This window comes from Festucalex cinctus, chromosome 15 (genome assembly GCF_051991245.1).
Source record: "Festucalex cinctus isolate MCC-2025b chromosome 15, RoL_Fcin_1.0, whole genome shotgun sequence".
NCBI lineage: Eukaryota > Metazoa > Chordata > Actinopteri > Syngnathiformes > Syngnathidae > Festucalex > Festucalex cinctus.
The window spans coordinates 19,952,518-19,971,111 of record NC_135425.1 but is presented as its reverse complement, the minus strand read 5'-3'; the positions used below and the strand labels follow the sequence as shown (position 1 = coordinate 19,971,111).

At 39.8% G+C, this 18,594-nt stretch overlaps 2 protein-coding genes across 3 annotated transcripts; one reads left to right on the top strand and one right to left on the bottom strand.

Moving 5' to 3' along the window:
* Window positions 1-167: 167 nt before the first annotated feature.
* LOC144001956 (inactive phospholipid phosphatase 7-like) lies at window positions 168-7,554 on the bottom strand. The gene is made up of 2 exons (XM_077496654.1): window positions 6,863-7,554; window positions 168-3,063 (listed from the first exon to the last, which is right to left on the bottom strand). Exons 1-2 carry the CDS (start codon window positions 7,332-7,334, stop codon window positions 2,675-2,677), a joined length of 861 nt encoding a protein of 286 aa, XP_077352780.1. The 5' UTR covers window positions 7,335-7,554; the 3' UTR covers window positions 168-2,674.
* Window positions 6,868-14,263, top strand: fam78ab (family with sequence similarity 78 member Ab). 2 transcript variants are annotated; one of them, XM_077496653.1, is made up of 3 exons: window positions 6,868-8,749; window positions 9,025-9,347; window positions 12,894-14,263. In XM_077496653.1, the coding sequence occupies exons 2-3, from the start codon at window positions 9,085-9,087 to the stop codon at window positions 13,417-13,419; spliced, it is 789 nt and encodes a 262-aa protein (XP_077352779.1). In that variant the 5' UTR covers window positions 6,868-8,749; window positions 9,025-9,084; the 3' UTR covers window positions 13,420-14,263. The 2 variants fall into 2 exon arrangements, with proteins under 2 accessions (XP_077352779.1, XP_077352778.1); XM_077496652.1 differs by having other exon boundaries at window positions 6,869-9,347.
* Window positions 14,264-18,594: the final 4,331 nt, after the last annotated feature.

The window sequence follows — 18,594 nt, the reverse complement described above, 5'->3', positions numbered from 1 at the left end:
CCTTGATTGGGGTGTTAGCACCAGACTGTGTAATGTGAACTGAGTGGTGAGTTTTCTGTTCTGTTGTTACATCATCGTCATTTCCTGTCAGGGTGTCTGAATGTCGCCACACAGGAAACATCTTCGCTTCGATGCTGACACCGCATCGAAACGACAACACCTTCTACCAACTTTTCTGCATCTTTGTTTATTGAGATGGCTCTGAGAAAAACAGTAAAAACGCATCATACCTGTACAGAACAAACTTCGGCCGTTATTTCAGCCCGTTTTGCTAACATACAGCTGTAAAAAGAGCAGAAAACAAAGAATATTGTTTCCAAAAAATATTTTATGCTATCATGCATTCTGGCACACCAGTTGTGGAGCTTTGTTTTTAACAGTTCATTCAGCCCTTTAGTCCATGAGCACAATATTGCCAAATACGAATGACTGAAATAAAGGAACATGAATAAAACTGAAGAAAAAGATGAATGACAAAGCAGATTGGAAGAGGATTCAGACAGCAGAGTGTGTGTTTCATACAGTGAAATGGAATATTGGTGCCAGACTGAAACAAAAATAAATAAATCTGAACCTGAGGAGGTTTATGAAAACTATCAATGCAGATGCATATAATAAATTAAAATGATATAAAAGAAAAGTCAATATCAAATAATTTTCGATATAATATGAAGTGAAGTTTACTGAAAAAAAACAGTTTAAACTCCAATCATTTTCTAGGGTTCAAAATCGAAACAACCTCATTTCCATACTGTTTCCTTTCCATAGAGGATAGCGATATTTATTTATTTATTTTGTTACAATGTACTTACTATAACATCCTTGCATATGGGAAAGGAGGGCCACAGTCGATATGACAGTGGTGAGTGCAGTAAAACACACATCACCAATGATCAGACTCATGCGGGAACTGCTGTTTTCCACAGCTAACGCCCCTTAACACCAAGTCACGCCTCTTAAAGGCACATATCTAACACACAGTCACTATGATACCTACTCACTCAAAAAGAATTTGATGACAATTTTTTAGCGTCCTTTGTCATCAAATTCTTTTTGAGTGAGTTGAGGGGGTTCATTTTTTTGACAGTAGTAGTTTTTAGCTGCCATCTTGTGGCATTCTTGCCATCAAACTATGTTGAAGTGAGTAGTGGATCTTCATGTTTTCTGATAAATGTTGTTTTTAGCTGCCATTTTGCGTCATTTTTGTCAGAGCATTATTTTTTTTCTGACAAAAGTCGTTTGGGGCATTTTTGTCACCAAACTATGTGAAGTGAGTTGAGGAACTTCGCTTTTTCTTTTTTTTCTTTGATAAATGTAGTTTTTGCCTGCCATTTTGTGGCATTTTTGCCATCAAACTATATTGAACTGAGTTGAGGATCGTCAAGATTTTTTTTAATTTTTTTTTTAATATATATATAAAAGTAATTTTTGGCTGCCATTTTGTCATCAAACTCTGTTGGAGTGAGTTGAGGAGCGTCAATGTTTTTTGTGTGTGTTTTTTTGGATAAAAGTACTTTTTTTTTATTTTATTTTTTTAACATTTTTGACAACCAAACTATGTTGAAGTAAGTTGAGGGGCTTCCTGTTTTTTATGTATTTATTGTTAGAAAAGTCGTTTTGGCTGCCATTTTGTGGCATTTTTGCCGTCAAACTATGTTGAAGCGAGTTGAGGAGCTTCAAGTTTTTTCTTATTTATTTATTTATAACAGGCACGGCTTGACATTTTGTGGCATTTTTGCCATCAAACTATGTTGAAGTGAGTTGAGCTTCAAGTTTTGTTTTTTTTTTGGATAAAAGCAGTTTTTGACTGCCATTTTTTAAAACATTTTTGCCACCGAACTATGTTGAAGTGAGTTGAGGGGCTTCCTGTTTTTTTTTTTTATAAAAGTAGTTTTTGGCTGCCATTTTGTGGCATTTTTGCCGTCAAACTATGTTGAAGCGAGTTGAGGAGCTTCAAGTTTTTTCTTATTTATTTATTTATTTATAACAGGCACGGCTTGACATTTTGTGGCATTTTTGCCATCAAACTATGTTGAAGTGAGTTGAGCTTCAAGTTTTTTTTGTTTTTTTTTGGATAAAAGCAGTTTTTGACTGCCATTTTTTTAAAAACATTTTTTCCACCGAACTATGTTGAAGTGAGTTGAAGGGCTTCCTGTTTTTTTTTTTTTATAAAAGTAGTTTTTGGCTGCCATTTTGTGGCATTTTTGCCATCAAACTATGTTGAAGTGAGTTGAGCTTCAAGTTTTTTGTTTTTTTTTTGGATAAAAGCAGTTTTTGACTGCCATTTTTTAAAACATTTTTGCCACCGAACTATGTTGAAGTGAGTTGAGGAGCTTCCCGTTTTTGTTGTTGTTGGTGATTGATACAAGTCGTTTTTGGATGCCATTTTGTGGCACTTGTGCCATCAAACTTTTTTGAAGTGAGTTGAGCAACTTCATTATTTACACCAAAGTGTTTTTTTCTTTTGTTTTTTTGCTGCCATCTTGGGGTCAAGGAGCTATATTGAAGTGATTGAGGCACTTCATGTTGTCAAAAGTATGTTGGCAGACATTAAAAAAAAATCTCGTACGAAATGAAAGCAGCAGTACGTGTGTGTTTAAGGCCTTTCATGCAAACCTGCATTGAGAATGTGACAACTGCGAGCGGCGAAGTCCTATAGCGGAAAGAAGCGCAGTCAGGAGAAGGGGCTCCAGCTGAGGGTCCCGATGGAGATGAGAGTCTGGCACGTGTTGGACGACAGCCACACCGTCTCCATCAGGCCGAAGTGGAAGAGGCCCAGGGCGAAGCCGCACACCACGTCCGTCAGATGGTGCCTGCCCAGCAGCACACGCGACACGCCCACCAGGACGGCCCACAGCACCAGCAGGATGCGCAGGGGCACGGCCAGGACCAGGTGAGACAGCAGGAACTTGGACACCATGGCGGCGCGGCTGGCGTGCGCCGCCGGGAAGGCGTACGCGTCCATGGCCACGCGGTCCAGGAAGCCCGGCGAGATCTCCCACGGTCCTTTGCGCTTCACCAGCCGCTGCACGCCCGCCACCGTCAGCACGTCCACGATCAGCGCTGGTGTAAACAAATATTTCACTTGTGACTTTAGGACTAGCGTACACTCAAAACACTTAAATCATTTCATTAATGGAAACGCCATGAATCTCAAAGCCCCATAATATACTTACAGAAATAATAAACTAGAAAACTAAATAAGCAAACTAGCACTCTATGGAACTGTTAAAATATACAGATAATACATTGAATCAAAAACTATTTGAATATTGATGTCATGCATTTATTCAATAGCAATCCTGGGCCAACAGGGGGCAGTATAATACATACATAATAAATACACCAAGAAGACAGTCACAACTACAGCTTAGTAATAAGCTGCAGTAATATTTAGCTCCCAACTGATGGGTTTTTCTTTGTTTGTTTGTTTTTTTTTGTTTTCTTTTAGGCCAATGTTGATTCTGATGTTGGCAGAATACAATTTTGATCAAATTTGCTGCTGCCATATAGTAATCAATTCAAGAAAAACAAATGTATTCAATGTTGTAATTCATGTATTGAAGAAAAAATACTGTGCATACTTTATGCGTTAACAGTATTTCATGTACTTTATGCACTAAAGTAAAATTATGATGTACATCATTTCATACATTTAAGTTGCATCATTCACTGAATGACAAGTATTAAATGTAAGATGTGCAGCGAAACATTTTTTTTTATGTACTTTATGTATGTTTTTATGTACTTTATTATGATGTATTATGTATGTACTTTGTGTATGAAAGTGAAAGTATATGCTGTACATAACAACAAAATGGGTCAAAGTACTTCATGTATTCAAGTAAAAATTAGAAAAGGGAAGTAAAAGTGTGCAACCAGTCACTGTACAAAGTCAAGCCGGACAAATGGAGGCGATGCAGCACATGTAGCTTAGCAACGTTAGCTTTGAGTGCACAGCGCAGATGCTTCTTTTTTTAGCTGCACCAAAATAGCACAGGCACTAATAACCACGTGGCCATTTTGAAAGTAACCCATCAGCTGTCTGACATGTTAGCATTTCTCCCACTAGCATGGGAGAAATATAATATGAATACATAATATAATATATGAATATATATAATACTGTAAATATAAAAATAAATAAAATAATAACAATAATAACAACAACAACAATAATAATAATAATAATAATAATAATAATAATAATAATAAACTAAGCTGATGAGTCTTCTTTGCCTGAAGACTTGCGTCCATTTCTCTGCCACTCTTATGAGACACTCCCCCTCGTGGCCCGCCAAGTAAATTGCTCAATAAGTCATGAACAATGGAGCCGTTATAGTGGCTGTATACTAACTAAAAATATCGCGATACTTGTGTAGGCGTATCGCTAATCTATCGGGAGACAAAGCATCACGATTGATCGCGATATCGATATATCGTCACACTCCTATGCCTGATGATGAAATGCATCACTCGGCACAAAAAAAAATAAAAATCTGAAAAATGATTTCATGCTAAATCTACACAATAGTTCTCAGTCTTTACACATGTTTAGCAATTATCTTCAAACATGTTGTATAATGTATTTAGAAACAAATCTCTGAATTCACTTTACAGGTTCTTCAAAAGTCAGATTAATTTGTATTATTACAACAGATGATGTATCTGAACACTTGTCTGCCAGTAAGGAATGTTTAAATTGTCTGTCCAGTTAATAAAGTTTTTGCAATGGTGACAGCTTGACCCTGGAAGAGATTAATTTGATTTCCATTACAGTACTCACTATGGGTGGGAAAAAAAAAAATAAAAAATGTTTTTAAGGTGTTAATCTGCTCTGTCAGCAGTTTTGGTGCCCGGCTGCTTGTGTGGATTTGAGCCCTTAAACAAGCTTCCTACTGTGCAGTCTCACAAAAAAAAACAGCGGCAGCGGCAACATATTCATGTAAAAATAACGCCGCCTGACCTAATAGTTTAGTTTAAGTAACAAAAGCAGCGGAGGTGATAAGCATGGGAACGAGAACGTCAAGGTCTCCTCTCACAGTCATGTCGTCATTTTGTTGTTGAGGATAATAAAGAGTGTGTTGTCTTATACGGAACACAATCGTCTTAAGATTTTCGTTTTTCTTTGATAATGGCGAAAAATAACAATCCGAGTGTCGGCGCAAAAGCACAGATTGGCCTCCAATCAGAGCGCCGTGTTGCTCCATTCAGCAGATTTGTCAAGCGCTCGCCTCACTAATCTGTTTTTGCCTCCAAACTGCAAAAGGAACATTTGGGCCACGTTGAGAGAAGAAATCATGATTGCACTCAGAGAGGCAGGCTGAAATGCAAAAAATAAGTCTCAGGAGACTAGAGGGGGAATACAAAACTTTATGAAAATAATTTCATCATCTTATGGAAAAAGAACCATGATTTTAGTAGAACATATTTGAAATCATACAGGGCAAAACAATGTTATACATGACTAAACTATTAAAGTCTTAATATTTTGAGAAACTTCAGTAATTTAATGATAATGTAATAAAGTTGTAATATTACAAAAAAAAAAATTGTTGAAATTTTGAAAAGCAAGTCAAAATTATACAACAGAAAAGAAGTTGTAATTGTGTGAGAATTACGGCATGATATCAGGGGGAAAAAAAGGCAAAATATTGCGAGTGTAAGGGCAAAAAATATGGAAAAAAAACTTATATGACAAAAAATGCAGTATTTTTGAAAAAAAATGTATTCATAGTTCTGTGAAAAGAAATTTTTGCAGTGGTCACTGGTCACAAATGTGAAATTAAATGTGAGTTAACTTCACTAGTACTACACAATAGTTTGATTAGGTAGACTCCTATAATATACAGTATCTACACTATGTATTTTTATTTATTATTATTTTTTTTTACGTGTGTTTCATATATAAACGTATAGATTCACAAGGTAGGTATTCACTTTCTTTATAAACATTTACAATTTTACACCCAAATCTGAAACCCATCTGTATTTTATGTTGGTGCTCACACACTACATGTTTCAAACATAAATAAACCCTTTAAATTATAGTTTCCTTCTCTATGTTAAAAAAATTGGGAATACAAACAGGTAAGCCATTTTTTAGCTATTTACTGTACGAAAAAAAAACATTTCCAGTGTTTTCAAATTCATAATATCCATGAACCTTATTCATGATTAGAATTGTTTTTGTTAATAATTTAATAATTGGGTCGATATTTAGTTTATATACATTTCCCCAAAATTCAGCACAATATGACATGTGAGGCTAACACAATACAAAAGTACAAAGTATGTGTTTAGATGATGAAGGGAAATATGAGTTTGTTACGGTGATTATGGTTGTAAATGAAGCGTTCATTCAATATAAAGATTTTCCTCAATTTGCATTAAAACAGAGGAAAATACAAACTAAGCAAAAAATATGAACATTTTGCTGTGGTAGTTATAAGGCTGAAGCAACAGATATTGGAACATTAATGGTGCAGCAACACACAGACAAACAATGTATTTGTTATCCTCTGTAAAAAAATAAAAAATAAAATATTAGTGTAGTTTAGAGGTGAGCGACTTTGTCTGTGCTTTATGATGCACAATTTACTTAATCCTTGACATTTGATTTATGTTATTATTGATTCCTATAGTGTTTTAATTATTAAAAACACAGTAGAATTTTTTGGGGGGCCACTGGAACGGATTAAAAGCAATGCCATTCATCTCACTGGGGACAGACAGTTCAAGATGCAGGTGTTTTAATTTAAGAGCATGCGCACAAAACATGCGTATATTATCAAGCTCACTGTCCTTTCCAACTTTTGCCGGAATTTCGCAAGCCTCCAAGTGCTCGTTGAGCGTCACTCACCCAGCAGCAGGTTGACGAGGACCTCCTGGCCGGCCAGCGTGTTGCTGCGCGTGAGGCACACGACGGTGCCGACGATCCAGGTGAGGCCGTGTCCGGTGAGCGCCAGCAGGTTGACCATGGAGCGCCAGCCGCCCCACGACGACCACGCGTGCGCGCACACGCTCATGCGCTTGGACAGGCTGATGTCGATGGCGAGCAGCGAGCTCTTGGCGATGCCCTTGAACGACGGGTTGAGCTGCATGCAGTCCTCCTCGGGCAGCCGCTGCTGGGCCGCCTCGCCGGCTTCCTCGCCCGACTGGCTCGCCTGGCTGCGGACAGAACCGGAGCGCCTCGGTCCCGCTCCGCCGCCGCCGCCGCCGCGGCTCTCCGGGGGGCCACCGCCTCTCAGCGGCTGACTAAGCGACATGAACTCGGGTCTGTTCAGCGCGTTGTTCCGCTCCCGAGCTCTGGGTCTCACGTTGGTTCCGGGCATGTTTTGTTTGGACCTCTTCTCAGACCGACATACAGCGGTGAAAATGGCTAAAAATAACTCCTTCCCCCGCTTTCCTCCCTTCCTCCTGTGCCCTTAACAGATATATTTAGAGCGGGCGGAATGTGCAGTGGCCATGCTCGTCCGTCGTGGAGGTAATCCGACCTGAGAGCGACATTTTACACTTCCACACGAACAGCACCATGCAAAGCGACACTGTTTACTTCCGGGTATGCGCAACAAAAATGCGCAACAACAATCATGTCAAGACGCCTCTTTACGCAAGTGACGTAGCGATTCGACGCAACGGTTGATTCTAGGTCAGATGCGCACTTATTAGAAAAATCAAATCATTTTATGTATGTATAATTACAAAAGTCGTTTTAAAAAGATTACGATGTATATATTTGAGGCGTTAGTGGTAAAACAAACAAACAAACAAACAAAAACAACAAACAAAACAACAATAATGACAATGACAATAAACGTGTAATACAACAAGAGATAGAGACAAAAGTCAAAGTTACAATTTTATGATACAGAAATGATTACAAGAATTAAGTTATGTTACAATAATAAGTCACGACACGTAATTACTTGCGACTAAAGTACAGGTAAAAAATATACTTTGGCTCATGACAGGAACTATTACTCATTAAAAAGTACAATAAAAACATTAAATGATAGCATTTATATGCGGAAAAAATAAAACACAATTCCTCAAGAATGAGAGTGTATGGTTTTTTTTGACGACACCAAAATATAGTAGTAAATTTACGAGAAATAACTGATAATTTTTATGCAGATAAAGTGGCGACATTACATGAAAAAAAAAAAAAACTAATTTTATTAGCCAAGAGGAGACACGTTTGTATTTAGTTTAGTTTTAAAACAAGACAGGAAAGTGGTCTACATTGACTATAAATATTTTGTAATTTTATGAGAATTTAGGGGTCCCCTTACAAGAAAAACATCTTTTTAATGTTGTTAAAAGCACCAAATAATGCATCCGTGATAGTACGCGCTTGCTTGTGCCTACGTTTCCCAGCCTGCCCAGCACTCACCCGGAAGTGACGCGTGAAAGCTCATTATAAAGCGGTTTGCCAGCGACTGGCTTGGCTGAGTAGTGGGAGACCAGCGAGCGGGTGAACCTGCTCAAGCCGCCGAGCTGCGACGACAACTCGGACTCAAACGCTTCCTCCTCCCCCTTGTCTTCTTTCCAGCTCTGTGACAGCTGACACCGCTTTTTTGTCCTCCCACCGTGATGGAGGATAGATTTTAAATAGGTGGCAAGGTGGATGATGCGAGTGTTGGTCGCGAACGCGCAGCTGCTGCTGTTGCTTCTTATTCTTTCTGCGTTGGAAATGAGTAGCATGAAGGGAATATTTCAGCGTTATCAGCATCATACATGAGAAAAGGTACGTTTCATTTTTTTTCCGCCCTTTAATGACTTGACTGACCCAAGTGAGGATTAACAGGACACCACCGGCAGCTGCAGATTTGAAGACTTTTTTTTTTTTTTTTTCCCTTTCCTTCAAATTGTCTCCAAATTGCTGATTATTATTCTAGTTGCAGCCTGCATTTAAGTCCCACGCAACGTGAGCGCAAGCGTTGGAAAAGTTTCCTTCTACCATTTCCGACCCAGCGGCCGGTGACTTGTGCCGCCGTCCAGATGCGTCTCCCCCTCACGCAGGCGCTCCCGTGGATCGTGTTGTTGTGGACCGTCGTCGAGTGGCTCCCGGATGCGAGCGCCATGGGCTGCCTCCAGAGCATCGCGTGCAAGCCCAAAACCTTCCGCGACGGCGTGGCGGTGCTGCAGGTCAACGCGTCCATCGACTCGAACCCCACCAGCATCGACGAGTCGTCCGCCGTCATCCTGCGCTACCGCACGCCGTACTTCCGAGCCCAGGCCCTGGTGCTGGTGCCGCCGGTGGCCGCCAACGAGACGTGGACCGTCGGGTGGATCCAAGCCTGCAACCACATGGAGTTCTACAACACCTATGGCAGCAAGGGGATGTGAGTATCCGAAATCGATTCACCTATCAGCTGGATGTAGGACTACAAGAGTACCAGGCCGGCACAGAACTGTGACCCAACTGCGACAGGTTCATCGAAGGCAATGATGCTCTCATTGATACTCGAGCTCACTCTTGTGGTACTTCAAAGAATTACAGCCCAGTACAGTTCAGTTGTATTTAACTTTTTCGTTAAAAATATGCATAATAACGTGACAGCAACTTTACAGAGATTACTGTATTTTAATGTTTGTCATTATGATTGTACTTAGAGCACTTTAGGTATTGTTTGTTAGACTATTACGAGTATATTAGTATTTGTAAACCAAGCTCGGATAGAACTAACAAAAACGTTAACAATTTCATCATATACTAGTAAAATTTTGCACGTTACGACACAATGAACCTGCTGAAAATGAACACAATAAACCTGCATAAAAAGTGCTCCCCAAAAATGTCGATTTTAACAGATGTTCTAAAAAAAATTAAAGAAAAAGAAAAAAAAAGGCACACAAGCAACATTTACCTGACTCGTGCAATTTCACATCCTCATTTCATCATATGTGTAATTCAGTTCTTCTCAAATAGTGGGCTGGGCAGGAGTGACCCCAGGGAACACGTTTATTGTTATCATCATTGAATTGAAATAAAGTGTAAAGTGCACATCCACTACAGTAGGTGGCAGTGGTGCTCTTATTAAGTCTTATGAATATAATGCTGTTTGGGCCCAATTTTAGCTTTCAACAGCATTACATATTCCAAAATTGAATTGTACTTTCCTTAAAGTGAGAAAAAAAATAAAAAATAAAATTACACTATAAATTTTAAAACGTATATTGTGTACACTAGGGCTGCTCGATTATGAAGAAAATATTAAACATTATTATATTTGGTAATAACTGAAATCACGATTAGGATGATCATTTATTTTTGGGTACAAAACAAGAAAATGTTTAAATGTAAAAAAAAATAAGACAAGTACAATTCTTTGAAACACTATAATTATGCAAGTTCCTTATCGATGAAACAAAATGTATTGAATTATTTTAAAATTAAAAAATGTGCAAAATGTCTAAGTTTATTTTTTGCTATTATGCTGATTTTGTAATTACAAAGTGTAATAATTGAAATTGTAATTGAATTTCGATTTTATTTTTTATTATTAATTTTTTACATTATTTTTGATTTAATTCCACAAGAACATGCCCCGCCCAGTCATTTGTGAGAATCTCAAAACACATTGGAAATAGGCAATAATTATTACATGTGCATGGCAAATGATCACTATATATATATATATAATATATATACATACACACACTATTTTCACTTATGTGCTTGCAGTTTGCAGTGACTAAAACGCGCTCATTGGTGTTGTCGACGCCATTTTGTGCTCTCTTGAAAGTGATGTGAACCGTGTTCTGCTATGCTGAATGGGGCGACCACAAGCGGGCTGAGAAATGAGAATATGCTTCTTCTTTTTTTTTTTTTTTTTTTTTAAATCTTCACGGTTTGCATCAGGCCCAGCTAAGCGCTGCACGTCCAAGATTAGAGACATGTTCCTCCCACTCAACAAATACACACACCCGATAGAGATGCATGTGTCAAAACTAATCCCCCAATGGAAATAATGGTAAATGAATTCATTTGTTTTGTTGCTATCATTATTATAGTAATCAATTTTGTTTGTCCACACTTCTTGCACAACATGGCTATGACCGCAGAAGAGGTAGCCTACTTTACAAAAGGGCATGTCGGCGTTGCACAATTTGCAATGTTTCCGGTACATGTTTCCAGGCCGCAAACATAAGTCTTTAAACACTCATATAATACAAACACTTTTAATTAAATGTGTATCATTTATTGAGATAACACAAAAATATTGTATGGTAGAGTCTAAGTGTTAAAACAATCTTTTTTTTTTTTTTTTTTTTTTTTTTTTTTTTTAAACATTTCACAAAATAAATTAACCAACTGCCGTCATTTTCTGTAGAGTTTGAAAACAGGATTACAGATGATTACAGATGTTTTAAATCTGATGACTTCCGGGTTTTCGTACTTCTTTAAAATTTACACCATAGAATAAAAAGGGTGCCACCATCTAGTGGTCAAGAATAAAATTTCACCCATAATTGATATTTAAAAGTTGGAGCGGAAACATAATATGAGTTATTCACATATGCTTCATGTGTTAACTATTATTACAAACGTTTTTAACTCACAGCATGCTGGAGCAAAGTCTTATTTTTCTATAATATTGCATGGGGAAAAAAAATCTCTTAATTTTACAAGAATAAAGTCAAAATATTGAAATAAAATTTTATATTGTGAGTATAAAGTAGCAGTTTTGCTAGAGTACTTCATGTAATAATGCAAAAAAAAAAAAGTTACAATAATACAAGAAAACAGCCCGTTTTTTTTCCCCTCTGAGAATTAAGTCATAGTACGAGAATAAATTTGTAATATTAGGAAGGAATAATTTTGCAGAAATAAAATTGTAATAGAAGAATAAAGGCAAATGTTGCAATAACATACATGTTAGATTTATTGAAGACTTTAACGTCAGTGTGTAAATGTTTGGTTGTCTATGCAGTAAATCCCCCTACGTCACGGGTATTCAATTTGCGGTATTGCTATTTCGCAGTACTTTTGTTGTTTTTTTGTACATTTAACATACGTAGATGTAACAGATACACAGAGACACTATAAATAGACAGTCTGCAATGTACACCACATCCTCTTTCTTGCAATGTTTGCGAAGTCAACTCCCTTTTTGTGAATTTTTTGTTGCAGCCCCGTATAGGCTAATTAGTTGAAACAAGACCGCCATATTTAAACATAACAGGCCAGAGGAACACAGACACGGCATCATTTGCCGATATTTCATATTAGCTTTATTTGAAGCGTATAGTGGGGGCTAATCGGAGCCCATAGGCTGTACTTTGCAATCAGCAATGTCTGTACCTGCAGGGACGGAGCTATGTGGTGATCAAGAGTCGCCAAGGTTCTGTTTATTATAAATTAGCCTCTCAAATCTGAACTCACAAACAATTTCATGCATTTACTCATATTTCCAAGGCGGAATGAATACAAAGAGGGAGGGGGAACGAAGGTGTATTTGTTTTGGCCGGCATGTGTTGGAGAGGATGAAACGAGTTTTCATATTGCACACGGATAGTGAAGTGCCCACCACACGCGAGCAATTGTCATGCCTGACGTGATAATCTGGCCCCGCGGCACAAACGTGGACGTGAGGCCCGGGCGGTCGGGAAGTCATGTGGCTGATGCTCACACAACTCTTCGCTGCTGGCGTCCGCTGCTTAGTCCAGCTACTTTTTCTTTTTTTTCTTCCATGCATTTTTGGATTATTATTATTAAACAGTGTCACTGGTATATTACAATTTAAATACATTAGTATAGTACAGAATGATAGTGTTTATTTACCTAACTGCAAATAAGGACAGCGGCCACCATTTGGGATCTTTGAGCCAATCCAGCTTTTACTCAAGCACGCCATTTAGTTGACCTGGTTCTGTCCCTCTTCCAGGTCGAGTTGGGAGCTCCCAGATCTCCGCAACGGGAGCATCCAGGCCATCAGCGACTCGGACGGCGTCAACTACCCCTGGTACGGGAACACCACGGAGACGTACACCATCGTGGGCCCTACGCGGAAGGACAGCAGGTTCACTGTGAGCATGAACGACAACTTCAAACCCAGCATCACCTGGGGCGTGCCGGTCAGCGACAGCAACGTGGCCGAGCTGACCGCCATCCGCCGCGACCAGAGCTTCACCACCTGGCTGGTGGCCATCAACCGGGCCACGGGCGAGACGGTGGTCCTGCAGACCGTCCGCTGGCGGATGCGCCTGCGCATCCGCGTGGACCCGGAGAAGCCCCTGGGTCAGCGGGCCGTCCTGCTGGAGCCCGCGGGCCAGGAGCAGCCGCAGATCCTGGGCGAGAACGAGAGCATCCCGCCCAACGCCATGGTCAAGCCCAACGCCAACGACGCCCAGATGCTCATGTGGCGTCCTCAGGAGGGAGACCCCGTGGTGGTCATCCCACCCAGATACTGACCGCACACAACCCAATTAGGATCGCTTATTGCCCCTTTCACACCGCCGAAAAGAAAGTGTTTTTATGCCTTCCCCCCACCCGTGTCCCTGTTGCACTGAGAGGTAGTATCAGTGGGATAAAAATAACCCAACCTTGGGTCAAAAAGGGACTGACCACACTTTTTGAGTTATTCAATTAAGTGGCTCGGGTGCAGCCATTTTGATGAATCTGTGAAAGAGGGTTCATTGCCCTTTTGGTCTTCCTCTTTTCTGTTGCTGTGAAGATACATTATTATTTTTGAATGAGACATTCAAAAACTGAACCACAACCTTTCTACCTTCAAGCTGGCTCACTGTGCTAAAAAGGAAATCACAGATTTCAATTGAGCTATTATGTTTGGATTTTGAGTATTTACCATGATTATGCAGATTTTGTGCACGAGTGTTTTTATTTATAGGCTGGGAGAGTACATTTTTGTTTTTTGAGTTACACAGTCCATGCTGCCTTACATGTACGCCGCGCTCCGCTCCGTCCAAACCCTTTTAGCCTTAAAACAAAAGCGCAATGCAGCAGTTTTGCCTCGTTGTCCCCCGTTCTTGTTTTCATGAGTCAAAGTCTTGGCCTAGACTCTAAAAGGCTCATGCTTTGAAAAAACAAAATCGTTGCAATATGTTCAATGACTAAGAGCAGCCGTTAATGTAGCAATAAGACGTGCTTCCCTGCTTGTTTTTTTGTTTTGTTTTGTTTTAAAAACATGTTGGCAAAATATTCACAAAGTTGATATTACAAGCAATGTTTTTGTTACTGTTTTTGTAAAGTGTATTACAAATAAAATCTATTATTTATTATTACTTGTAAACCATATTACTGAGTATGTTTGCATACTGTGTGCAATTTGTGTTGCTGGGAATGGAAACGCATGCAAAGCTACATAAAAATACTCAATATCAGACGGCCATCGATACACTAGTACCGATATCTTGTATTCGTACTCGCCCATCCCTACAACTTATCTTAAAAACATACGACTTTTTTGTTGAAAATATGACTCAAAACGTCTGGAAAACAAAAACAAATTATCAGACTTTTACTTTACTTTAAATACGAAATTTTCCACATGCTGTCACCTGTGCGGACGGAAGTAGGTAACGACCAAACCCAGAAAACAGGTGAGCCACACATGATTGTTACCTACTTCCTCAGCACAGGTGATGTCATCTTCAGTCGACAGTAAATGGAAAAATTAGTTTTTAAAAAGTTATCAATTGTACAAGAAAAACAATGAAATTATCAAATTAATCCTGGACACAATATGAACTTTTTGCTGCTGAAAATGTCTCAATGAGTCAAGTATCCCTTTAATAAACAGGTGGATTTGGACCCCAATTTCTGCTATATTTCCGCTCCATTGTAAACAAAACAAAAACCTCAGTCTATTGACGCTGCCAGGCCATATTAGCATGATTGCATAACACGCTCACGCATGGCTGGGTGAGATTCAGGCTGACTCAAAGGCCATCTTGGTGAAGAGGGGTTAAGAAAAGAAGGGCTAGCGGGGGGATTCCCGATATTACATCACTCTGACGTGTACGCCACGGTGAGACTTTTTGGTGAGGGAGCTAGCCAGGAGCGGTCACAAAGGTTAGCTGAGGTTGCGGGAGGGAGCTAGCAGAATTGTGAGGCTAAAAGACCGCGTTAGTGTCTCCTATAAGTGAGATGAAAACAAAAATATTCGCCCAACTGGGCTACTGCAGGCCTTGGTTTACTCAGCGTAGTAGTCAACTGGACTACATGTAACCTAAACCTGAACGTGCGCGTGTGGAGTTAATACCCCCGTTTGAAGGGATTTAGGTCAGGATGAGTTTGACTGCTCTTGTTGAATCATCATGCGCTCACATGCACGCGCACACGCCAGAAGGTTATGTCCTTGTCATAAAGCACGCACACAGCCGCCCCAAGGGTGCTGATATGCGTTGTCACCGTGCCAAACGTGGGCCTCGTTTATCAGGCAGGACCACACATGGTCCAGGAAAAAAAACACACACACAAACCCTCACTCGGTTTCAATACAGTAATGCACGCTTCAAACGTTGTGACATCATCAACCTACAAAAGCCTGCCCTATGTTGTCTATCATTGTGTTTATCTCCCTTCCAGGCTAAGTGTGCTGCACGTGGATGTGCTAGCGGCTAGCCGGGCCATCACGGTCCCATTTCAGCAAGCTTTGCATCTTCGCCTCTAAGAGCTAAATTGAAAAAAAAAAAAAAGAAAAAGCTTGCGTGCATTATGTGCACACGCCCGAGGTCACCATTGCTAGTACGTACTATGAGCTTGGTGCATGTGATGTAGGGCACTTCGTACAGTGATAAGATGTCAGCCGCTCTATTTATAACTCTTTTTGTGCCGGAATGATAGCCAAAGAAAAGGAGGCATTCATGGAAGACAAATAGAGCGGAAAACAAGTCATACAGTAATAAAATGCAAGTGTTTTTGTTTTTATTTTGAACGTTTAAAATAGTAGCAGTGTTATAACCCTTACTCATTCACTGCCAGTCATTATAGAAAATTTTTACATTTCCAATACTCACGTGATATTACATTCAATAATTATATATAAACCGAATCTACCAAATAACAGAATAGACTCCTTACTTTTTGTCCCGTCCCGTTCTTTTATAATTGACAGCAGAAAAATGTAGGTTTGCCAAAATACAGCCATTTCTCCCATGGACTCTGAAACTGTGTTTATTTCCTATAAAATGGGGCAATGATGTCATCTACCGGTGGTTGGGCATCAGTAAAGTTGTTTCCAAGTTTGATATTTACAGTGGAGCATGCTCAGATTCGCCCCCATTTAGCACCGCTCTAAAAAATACAATTGACAAGTATACTTGTCAAAGGCAGTGAATGAGTTAAAAGTAACAGACATGACAATACTCACATGCATATATTCTTTATCCACTGTAAAGAATGACTAATTGTGTAATGGCTTATTGAGGAGTTTTGACCAGCGTCATCCATGTATTGTATATGCTTATGCCTGAATTAACCGCTCCCAGGTGGTGAGGCACGCACACCAGAAGCAGCAGCACTGAATTGAAACAAAAAATGTGGCTAAATCTTCATTCTTCAAATTCTATTTAATTGCCATTACTGCATTTTTTGTATAAACTACAAAATTGTCGTGCTATTTTTCATATTATAAACAGATTTCCTTGAAATGTGCATTCTTATTAAAAATAAAACTTTACAAAAAGGTTTAATATTTTACTTTTGCTTCAACAATATGAACTTGATACATATGCACCATTCACAATATTTATACAAAAACAGTTGCAATTTCATTCTAAAACACCATTACTGAGGTATGAATTCAACATTTTATTTTATTTTTTTAGCAAAACAATTGCTGGTGAGAAATGTGCATGATACATGGGTTTGCAGTAGCGTTATAGCCCAATATGTCCACACACTAACAACACATATTCGATGCGCATCCAATATGACCAAACATTCAATTTGGATGGTTTAAGGTCGCCTGCTTTGCTGCTGGGACTGTACAGTCTGGACGCGACTCTATCCCGGTGGCATTCCGAGCGTCACATTCTCACTTTTATTAGCACAGCTCACACTTGGCCCACCTGTCACTGATATTAATGCTAAATAATCGCCGCTTCACTATCTTTGGCACCAGACGCTACTATTAATACCACAACGGTGCCAATGTCACCGTGGCTCTCTAATGGGACCATTTGTCACTCAAGGACTGATCTCGACCACATTTGCTATTTGCTGACAACATTCAAAACACAATAAATTGGCCAATCACATTTTCATCCAGATTGTAAAAACAAACGATACACACACATAATGGGAAGAATCGCATTGTTTCAATTTTAGCCGAAATGGTGGCATCGAGGAAGTAATCTTTTCGCTGGCCTTGTAAAAACAAAGAGTGTGCACCTTAGTGTTCATTCAGTATGTCAAGATTACTAAAGCAAGAACCAAAGAAAAGTAAAGCGGTTAGCCCGTGAAAAAACGACTCACAGCAATTCGTTAAGGTTTGGAAGAAAGGTTGTAGAGTGGCTAATCGTGGCTTGTTGGCAGAGGCTGAGCAAAGCCAGTCCTGGAGTGTGGATGGGATCATGTTCACTTCACGTGGGGCTAGTGGGCGCTTTTGGCTGGCGCGTGGTCGGCAGCTATTTTTATCGGAATTCCATCATGACAGCTGTCATCCTCGCAAGTGTCTGTGAGACTTTCCTGTGTTTTCCGTCGCAACGTTGATACGGGGAGGGCGAGGATTAAAAGGAGTTTTGTGGCTGCAGATTATTTTGCTAACGTTTGAGGTATTATGCAAATGGAGAAAAATTTTTTAATGCAGTGGGTGCTGATGAACTTCTAAAATCAAAGACTTTGGTTGAAGCTGTAACAGACGATGCATCTAATGCATTATAGTTGTGCTTGTAAGTTTGCATACACTGAATAATGTGCACCATTCTTTATCAGAACATGATTGACTGAGAACATTTTTATTTTTTTTTTTAAACATGATTCATAAACGGCATTTCAGAATCATAATCAAACCAAACAGGTGATGGTGCTCGCTCATATCGTCCCCAAATTGCCATATTTCACGAATTCTGCCCGGATATGTCAACTTACAAGCACAACTGACTTGGCTCCAGTCTCTTCACATCCGTTTGAAACCGGCCGGGAATGTGGATGTCGACATTTTGGCAGGTGGCAATCCCAGGTCGTACAATGACCCTGACATTCCCCAAACGCCAAACGTGACCTCGGTATTAGCTTTTTGGGTGGGGCGGCAAGGCACGGTCGGACGTACGGACAGTGGCATGACATTTTTGCACCGCATTTGGAGGAGGTATGTGAAGCGGAAAGGTGCCTGTATGCAAAACCCTTTTTAACACTGCTGGGGGAAAAACACGTCATTTTTCAGCGTCACGGTTCAGCATGAACACACCCGAGGCAGAAGTGAAGAATTAAGTCAAATCTTAGGTAGTATCAGAGGCCAAACAAAATGGTTACTTACACTTGAGAGTAAAGCCTTCTTTACACTGCCTGGGAAAAGCCAGCGTTTTTCCAGATGACGACTCCGTTTGAAGCGCATGGATGGAACGGCAGTTTTGAGGCACGATCAGAAGACTAACAAAGGCCGGTTGGCAGCTCTCTGTGTA